This window comes from Corylus avellana, chromosome 10, assembly GCF_965113065.1.
Source record: "Corylus avellana chromosome 10, dhCorAvel1.hap1.2, whole genome shotgun sequence".
Classification (NCBI taxonomy): domain Eukaryota; kingdom Viridiplantae; phylum Streptophyta; class Magnoliopsida; order Fagales; family Betulaceae; genus Corylus; species Corylus avellana.
In genome coordinates, this window is record NC_142499.1 from 16,894,663 (window position 1) to 16,904,892 (window position 10,230).

The following is a 10,230-nucleotide window of genomic DNA, read 5'->3' on the forward strand; positions in this document are numbered from 1 at the left end:
TCATACCACAGAGGAAACAGAAATGGGGAAGCCTTTCATACTGAAAAGGCACCCACACCGTATTTCCCAATAACTTAATACACCGGCCTTGAGGAATAGACTTAGTGAGATCTAACTTCACCTTCACTCGCAAGTACTTTCCACATCCTAGGCCTTCTTCATCTGTTTCAACCTCTTCAACCATTCCTATTGTGGAACTAATTTGGTGGCCTACAGTACCACCCATGCATGCTAACGGGAGGTTGAACATACGCACCCAAAACGCCACATGTTCGAATGGTATCTCCGAAGGAGGTTTTAAACCATCGAACTCTTCTAATGCAAACAAAACTTCCTGCAAACACCCAAGGTCTACCCTCCAACACCCTAGACTTATCCCATGAATGCTCAAAATCAACCAAGAATAAATTCTCCCCTAACACCTTAAAAGATGTTGTCCCCGTTGGCTTCCAGAATCTCACCAGAGTAGACCTGAGAGTATCCTTCCCAATTATCCTATCGGCAATCAGTTTTCCCACTAAACACAAATTTCCTCTTGACACCACCTCTTCAAAAGCTTGATGTTGCACTATGACCTCCACACTTTCACCTTCTAAAAGTTTAAAATCTTGCCACATATTAGTCAGATCATCTACCATTGTTACTATTCTCTAGAAAATTATACTGCTAATTGAAAAAACCAAAACTCCCTCCACAATCAAGGACTTGGATAACTATCCTCTTCTCCTCTAGAAAAGCTAGAGAGAAAACTAGAGCTTTACAGAATATTTTTTAATAATTGGAATGATCATGAAGGCTCATTTAGTGAATTTTGAAGGATAGTGTTGTTCAAAAATTTTATTTATGGTAATGCATTAAATGTACTACCCTTCGAAATGCACTAAATAGAAGAAATGGAGGGGATTTGAAATGGAGAGGATCATCTTCCATAAATTACATATAATACAATGTTCCCCTATCAGCTATATATTTTAATTAACTTTTGGATAAATTTTTCCTTCAAATTGGGTTGGAGAAGTTTCATTTAATATAGTCTATAAAAGTGATATGTGTCCATTTTTTTAATAACATGTGAGATGCACATGAGTTTTTGATAAAATTTATTCCAACTTTGTCCCTCCTATTAAAAACTCATATGCATCTCACATGTCAAGGGACACATGTCACTTTTATAGACTAGGTTGAAGAAAATTTCTCCAACCCATTTTGGAGGAAAACTTTGTCCTTAACTTTTGTCCTTAACTTTTTGGATGAATATTTGTTATATATATATATATATATATATATATATATATATATATATATATATATATATATATATATTTTACAAACAATTCATGGTATTATAATAGTTTTTTGAGGTAATTTCACTTATCCCATGAAGTTACGCATCTTTTACAAACACCCCCCAATGTTCAAAGTCTCTCACTTTGGTGTATCGAACTTTGATTTCCTTCCACTTTTCCCATTCTATTAGTATTTTCTGTTAAATCCTAACGAAAATATGTGAAACTACTAAAATACCCTTATTGAAATTACTCATTCCACCGTTTAATTTAACTGCAATATGTAACAGAATGGGGAAAATGGAAGGAAATCAAAGTTTGATACACTAAAGTGAGAGACTTTAAACATTGATGGGGTGTTTGCAAAAGTCGCGTAACTTTATGGGATTAAGTGAAATTACCCATAGTTTTTTCTATGTTTTTTTTTTTTTAACTAAGATAGTTTCATTATTGGGGAGGACCTTTGACAATGTTTTGAAAGTTTGGGGAGACATTTTCAATTGAGTAGTAGTTTGAGGAGTATATAGACTTTACCTAAAAGAAATTAAATATTGTTTTAAAAAAAATTCTAGGGGTATTTTTGTCTTATTAAGAAATACATAAGGGCATTTTTATCTTTTTGCTAGTTGGAAGGACATTGACAATGTTTTGGTAGTTTGGGAAACATTGTCAATTTGGTAGTAGTTTGAGGGGTATGTTACTGTAGGGGTGCTTAAACGATTATAACCAACGGTTATTGGATATAACCACAACCGTAACTGCCTTAAGCGGTTATCGATTTTTAATAACTGCAAACGCCTAGGCGATTAGCGGTTATTTTATAATTGGCAGTTAGCGGTTATTTAATCCAATAATCGGTGGTTTTATAACCGTTTTTTTATATGGGTTTTTAGGCTTTTTAAGTGTATTAGGACTTTAATTGGCCTTTTGGGCTGATTTTATGTGATTGGCCTTGGGCTTATTTTAAGGGTTTAAGGCTAAAATGTTTTAAAAAAAGATGAAAAATAACATGTTATTTTTTGGGCCAATCAATATTTTTGAATAAGGCTTAGTTCAAAACATCACATACCACATTATATATTCCACATACATAGCCCAAACCCATTAATCCAAATACAAATGAAAAAAATTAATATATTTTATTAATATAAAATATTTATATTTATATTATTATATATAAATTAAGGCGGTTAGCAGTTATAACCGCCTTATCTTACCCCCTAAAACCGCTAACCGCAACTACCCTAGGCGGTTAGCGGTTTTTAATAACCGCCTACCAAAGTGATTAGCGGTTAACGGTTAGCGGTTATAACCGTCCCATTTGAGCCCTAGGTATGTGGACTTTATGGGAATAAAAATGTAGTTTTTAGTATTACTAAAAAAAAATTGGTATAAATGCAAAATTGGTCTTTGTGGTTGGCCTAAATTACAAATCACTCCATTTGGTATAAAAAATAATTTATAGGTCCCTGTAGTTGGCCTAAATTATAAATCACTCCATGTAGTATAAAAAAATAATTTATAGATCATAAGGTATGCCAAAATGCAGTTTACCCATTTAAATCAATTTTTGTTAAGTAAATTAACAAAATTTGTCATTTTGTTACGTCATTCCCAATAAAAATGCGACACAAGTTATTATTAATTTTTTACTTTTAAAAGTGACAATTAGGATTTTTTACATCATTTTAAAAACGCAAGCTAAGATTACACGTCAGCCCTCACTCCACGTCATATTGTTACAGCAAATTAACTTAATCTCTTATATTCTCAAAATTTTACTCTGTGCATAATCCTCCATCATCTATTCATCTTCATCTTCCTTAGCTGATTCACAAAATGCGACCATCAAATTCTCGTAAAATGCTTGCAAATCTTGGCGATGAAGATGAAAATGAGGGAGGGTTACGCACGAAGTAAAATGTTGGGGATAAAAGAGATTATGTTAATTTACTGTAACAATATGATTTGACAAAGTAACAGATTCTGTTAAGTTATTTAATAGAAATTGATTTTAGGGAGTAAACTGTTATTTTAGCCAACCCTAAGGACATATAAATTATTTTTTATATCACAGTGAGTGATTTGCAATTTAGGCGAACTGCATGGACCTATAATTTGTGCACAAAATTGGTTAAGATCAAAGCCCCTAAGTTCTGACTTAGATATGGTTGATGATGCTGAAAGTTATAAGCTCGATTCAGGTCAATTTTTTCATCATTTATTTATTTTAGTTTGCTTAATATATTTTGCTATTTACAAATTTCATTTATCGGTTTCAATTAATATTGTAATGTTTTTTTTTTTTTTTTGTTTTTTTTCATTCTTTGTAGAAGTAACTTTGAAGAACATCAGCATTTTACTTCAGGATGATTAGTGACTTGAAGCTGAAGATGCATTTTGGACTTGAAGTTGAAGTTACATTTTGGATGATTAGTCATTTTACTTTAAGTTGCATTTTGTTGGGTTTTGTTGCTTTAAATTTGAAGTAATTAATTTTTGTTGTTGCTTTGATGTAACTATAAACTATGGGTGTTAAGTAATTTTTTGGTTTATTTTTTTCCTCTATCTTTTTGAAATTACTTGAGGATGATTAGTGACTTGAAGTTGAAGGTGAAGTTGCATTCTAGACTTGAAGTTGAAGTTGAAGTTGCATTTTAGATGATTAGTCATTTTACTTTAAGTTGGATTTTGTTGGGTTTTGTTGCTTTTAGTTTGAAGTAAAGAATTTTTGTTGTTGCTTTGATGTAACTATAAATTATGGGTGTTGAGTAATTTTTTGATTTGTTTTTTCTTCATCTTTTTTAAGTTACTTGAGAAAGATTAGTGACTTCATTGACTTGAAGTTGCATTATGGTCTTGAAATTGAAGTTGTAATATGGATGATTAGTCATTTTACTTGAAGTTGCATTTTGTTGCTTTTAGTTTGAAGTAATGAATTTTTGTTATTGCTTTGATGTAATTATAAACTATGGGTGTTAAGTAATTTTTTGGTTTTTTTTTTCCTCATCTTTTTGATAAACAAAAAAAAAAGCTAATCATATTTTTATGAAACCCAAAATATCATTTTTATGAAAGATTAAAAGCCCCCAAAAAAAAGCCAACAAAAAGCCAAAATATCATTTTTAGGCTTAGACCCAACAAAAAGCCCATATTCTGGTTTAAAAATAATAGAAAAAGCCCATATAGGAGTGGCCTTTTGGGCTTAGTCCAAAAAATTGAATAAAAAAATTTACAAAAAATGTCATACCAAGAAACCCGACCCGACCCGCAGGACCCGCAATTATTAAACCCGCACCGCAAATACCCGACCCGCGCGGATTTTGGGCATTGGGCTCGGGTGGCGGGTCAAAAAAATCCAAACCCGCAATATGCGGGTCGGGTGGGGAAAACCCCAAAACCCGCCCCGCCCCGACCCGTGCCCAGCCCTAGCTATGGCTATGGCTAGCCGTGGAGAAGATACCCTACTATTTTCTTTCTTTCTTTTTTATCCTTTTTTTTTTTTTTTTTAATTGAATGACATATTTGCATTTTTCATATTTGTTTGAATTATCTATTGAATAAAAAAGCTGACATAGGTCTGATTTTTTTTTTTTTTTTTGAAGTGTGACATAGGTCAGATTTACAAATACTGATTGTCAGTGTGATACCATATATAGGTTTCAAATTTATCAAATTGAAAACTATATATATATATATATATATATATATATGATCTTATTCATTTGCATTTTAACCCCAATGTTTAAAAAGTGACACTTTACCCCCCCAAACTTTCAAATTGTTGCAATTCAACTATTCTGATTTTTTTTTCCCAAAATGCCCCCATCCTAAGTTAAAAAAAATTAAAAATAAAAAAATAAAAAATTAAGAGTTATCCAGTCTGGAGTGGCCGAAGCCACCCCCAAGCCCAACTAGGGTGGCCGGCCACCCCTTAATTTTTAATTTTTAATTTTTTTAATTTTTTTAACTTGGGATGGGGGCATTTTGAAAAAAAAAAAAAAAAAAAAAAAAAAAAGTCAGAATAGTCAAATTGGAACAATTTGAAAGTTTGGGGGAGGTAAAGTGTCACTTTTTAAACATTGGAATTAAAAGTGTAAATGAGTAGATAGTTCAGGAAATAAATTGTATTTTCCAAAAAAAAAAACGCAATAGCATGAGGGGTAATATCGTAATTTTGGATGAAAGATTTTTTATTCCATTCTCCACCTTTTAACCAAAAAAAAAAAACTCATTCTCCTATCTCATTCCCTCTCACGGACTCTCTCCCTTTAGCTCTACGTGTCTTTCAGAGAAAAACAAACAGTTTGTTGATCTCACGGGAAAATTTTGGGGAATGGCGGGTGAATGTGGAAAATGGGTAGTGTTGGTTGGTGAAGACGACAAATATTGATCGCCCAAAAACGCCATCTATTAAACCATCAAGCCAAACACATCAAAACCCAACTATTCCTTTTTCAAATTATCATTGCATTGTCGATGTGTGTTCTAAACCATTAGCTGTGTCACGTCTTTTCTAAACTATTAAAAATAAAAAATAAAAGACACTCTGAGGTGACAAAACCTCTCCCAAGTTTAGAGTGGTCGACCTACCCTCAAGCTTCTTTTTTTTTTTTGGTTGCCTATTCACCTTCAAACACCTCTGCTCCCTTTTTAATTTTTGTTTAATTTTTAATTTTCAGTTTTTGGTTTTCATATTTTTTGTTTGTTAAATTTATGGGGGCATTTTTGTCTTATAAAAAAATTGTTAAGGTTTGTTGTTCTTGGGGGAAAACATAACATCGATCATTTTTGTTAGTTAGAGGGTTGACACAATTGATAATTTAAGGGGACATTGACAATGGGGTACTAGTTTGAGAGAAATATGTATATTTTTCTCGAAATAATGCTAGAAGGTTACTATTGTGCCACTCTCGTGTCCCTCCAAGAATGATGTGGCTCTTAAAATTTCTATTGGACTTGTGATTGATCATTATTTGATTTTGATCAAATTGTAATTTTAAAAGCCACCTCATTTTTTGAGAGATGCAAGACTGACATAAAAAGAACTTCTAGAATTACTCACTTTTCTCAATAGAGTAATGCTAAGCATTACCCCATTATTTCCCTCCATTCCCAAAGCTGATGTAGCGTGATTCCCATAACACGTAGTGCATGAAAATAAAATTTTTGGTTGAGAGATTCTTTTCTCAACATTAACTTTTATATTGACTTTAGTACATCAAATAAATATACTCCAATGGTGAATAAATGTATATATATTTCTCACTCTTTATATATATATATACATCATTTTCTATTCCTTTAATGTTTATGTGGCGTAATTTTCAATAGTATTTAATGCATGAGATATGATGAAAGAGTGATGACTCCTAGCTTTCACGCTATTAAACCAAACCAACCAAGAAATCAATATGATTTGTTGTTATACCTGCTAAGCTCGTATGAGCACCATTGAAAGCAATTGGGCCTAGACATTAAATAGTTTGTACTTTGCAGATCAAAGGATCATGACAGCAACCTGATGTTCATAGGACTAGTGCAATTAATTGATAGTGCATCTACTTCTTCGTCCATTTCTATAGCCTTAGCCTTGGCCAGCCCAAGCTCTAAAGAAACCATTAAGTAAAGTAGCCGATCCTACTTCTATTTTCATTTTATTGAGCTAATGTGTTATTGTTCATCAGACTTTTGATCAATTATTGTTAAAATATATATTCGAAGATTGATGGGTACAAACACATCAGCTCAATAAAGTAATGGCGAGGCGAGAAAGAGAAAGCTTATTCCGAGGTTACTTTCCTAGACAACAACCTATACCAACAATATATGTCACCACCATGAAAGCTAACCTTAAGCTAGCCGTCTAGATCCTCCAAAACTTCAATTACTTTATGAAGCAACCTAATACTAACAGAAACAAACCAGGGGAACAAAATCAGGCAGCGCCCCTTGTTTGGTAATTTATGCCCACCGGATAAATTAATCACTTTGGGCTTTTGAATATTTCAGCCAATTAAACTCAGGTTTGGAAAAATATGGTTTTCTCCCTTTCCTTTTGCCAATGATAAACTTTAGGAAACTCTAGATTGATACATTGAATGGCGATCACATTGCTCTTTTTCTCGGACCCATGTAAAGTACTCTTCTTCTTCTTTTTTTTTTTTTTTTTTTTTTGAGATAATCAGGATCATCTTTGTATTAATCAATCAAGCTACGAAAACGATAAGCTTCCGTAGGATAATATCCAAGATACAGTCAGGAAAAACACCTAGCCATGTCATAGTAAAGCCCTCCCTAGCAGCTTTGCGGGCAATGGTATGGGCTAACTCTAAAAAATTGTTTGCAAGTAAAGAGATTTGAACCTTAGAAGTTAGACCTCATGGAGTGCTATACAAACCAAAGCTCTTATCACTTGAGCCAACCCCATGTGATTTAATGGCGATCACATTGCTATTGATGCCTTTTAAAGTTTTGGCATGGCCATGGAATGGAATAGGCAATTGCAGTTTTCTGTTTGTTTCTGTATGTAATGGATACACTAAATGGAATGAGATGAAACATATATTTTTGGCATTTGACTCGTACGAACAATTAGCAATTTTTTTTTTTTTTTTTAATATAATTGGAGGAGTTGCAAGAAAGACAAAAATGTAGAAGATAAACTTTAATGGCGTGTAAAAGTAGAAGACCTTCGAGAGTAAAATTGAAATCAAGTATATATAATTGTCTATCCATATTGTAGCAAAAAAACAATGGGAAAATAGGAGCATGAAACTAACACAAAAGACAGACCAACCATATATAGGAGTACTGGCTCCTCTAATACGTACCAAGAAGATGAATTGAAGTTAGAATCACAAAAACAAATGAATTAAAAATACAACACACAAGTATACGTGGTTTTTTGGATCATATTTTACAATATCCATGATGCAAATTGTCCTAGTTATTATATCTTTATATTGTTCTTTTTTCTTTTTTTTTTTAATATATGAATATATTAAGGATATAACATCATACATGGAAAATATTTTAATTAATCCCTTAAACCTCTCTCTCTACTCGATATTTGACAATATCATTAATATAATAATACCTCCAATTTTATTCAATAGATTCTCTTTTAATATTCTTCCAATTAAGTAATTAAGGCAATGCCCCCATGTTTTTAGTTAAATATAGAGTTTTAGGAGCAAAAAAGATAAAAGTCAATAGATTTGAGGGACTTGAATTTGATTCCAATGATTTGTTCTAGCTAATCAGTAGTTTTCTTACCTACCAGTAACCCCATATGATCGAGTTCACGTCATCTTCCTTACTCTCATCCAATCTCCACAATGAATTGCCACCAAAATAGAAATTAATTATTAAAACAAAAACAAAAAAGAAAGGAAGTAGAGAGAGAAAAAGAAAGAACAAAGATCACTGAGATTTTAGCTACAACCACAAAGTTAATAAGGATTACAATCATGAGTGATCCTGTTTGTAAAACTCAGACACCCAAAATCCATAAATAAATTAAAAAAAAGATGAAGATCCTGCAGAGAAAAACAGTCGTGAGTGATCAATTTGGTCTTTAAAAACAACCCAATAATTCTAATTATCTCCTTTAACTCTTCTCTCTAGACTCTCTGCTAATCGAATCAATCTTCAAACCCAACTTTCTTCCAAATTGCATTTCTCACCTGCCGCAAGTCCCTCCCTTTCAAAGTCCTCCCTATCCCTTCATGAACAGAAAAGGAAGCGCCTCGAGTCCTGGCCAAATACTCATGAGGAGGAAGCCTGTTGTCATGATCATCTTCATCGTCAGCATCATGGGCATGATCTTCATCGCTCTCTCTTGCCCGATGCTCCTTGTAATCCTCTTTGAGAATCTTCGACCAGTCCGGTATGTTCACCGGCAGTGAAGTCGCTGCCACCGGGGTCGTGATCCTGTCTCCGACGACGTTGTGTATCTTCCTAGAAGGGATCACTTTGATCTTAGGTTGTCGCCAGATACTCGGCAACGTTTTCTTGGTCTCCAATGGTGAAACATGATTGGGAATATTCCAAACATCCGCCTCATCGAACTCGAAGACATCATCGGAAGCTATTTGGTTTGCATGGAAGATTTTCCTGGACGCCATGTTAAGGTGTTTGTGTTTTTTCTTTCTACTCTGCAATCTATTCTACATATGCTCCAACGCTCCATTTTTCTCCATTTTTATAATGGTGTAATGGATAAGCTCTTTTTCTCTTTCTTTGCAGGAAGTACAGACAAATAAAGTTACTATAAAAGCCAATAGGAAACGTAGAAAAAGGGTGTATCCTCGTGTGTTTGCATGACATCCCGAGTAAAGTAATCTTAGAAGAAATATATAATGTTTTTTTTTTTTGGGGTCTTATGATGAGACTATTAAATTGATTAATATATTAAAATTTAATAATAACTTTTATTTAAAAAAAAAAAAAATTATTTTTTAAATAGTAGCTCAATCGAGAATCACATCTCCTAATATATATATATATATATATAAATAAATGTTATAAGTCTTCTTAAAATTTTTTTTGGATCATTTTAAATGTGACCTGACTTTTAAAATTATTAACAAATAAAAAATTAATAAATTATATCTCAAATTTAACTATAACTTTAAAAGTCACATTACATTTAAGATAACTTTATGAGAACTCTAAAAAAAACTTATAGAAGTTTTCAAGAGGTAACTCAATCGGCTGAGACTAAATTTAATGAAATAAAAGTCATTAGTTCGAATCATCTTTCTCTCTTGTATGGACATGTTAAAATTTTTTTTTTTTTTTAAAAAAAAAAAACCCTTATAGAACTACTTTTATATATATATATATATATATATAATGAATGAGACCCCATTTGGGCCATTATTCATTTTGCAAAGAGATAGCGACGAATTTTATCCGGATTTAGGGGGGGTAAGGGGGG

The 10,230-nt window shown here is 32.6% G+C and overlaps 1 protein-coding gene across 1 annotated transcript; it reads right to left on the reverse strand.

Annotated features, from left to right (window-relative positions):
• Window positions 1-8,701: 8,701 nt before the first annotated feature.
• LOC132161859 (protein S40-4) lies at window positions 8,702-9,535 on the reverse strand. The gene has a single exon (XM_059572064.2). The coding sequence runs from the start codon at window positions 9,413-9,415 to the stop codon at window positions 8,933-8,935; it is 483 nt and encodes a 160-aa protein (XP_059428047.2). The 5' UTR covers window positions 9,416-9,535; the 3' UTR covers window positions 8,702-8,932.
• Between the last annotated feature and the right edge of the window lie 695 nt (window positions 9,536-10,230).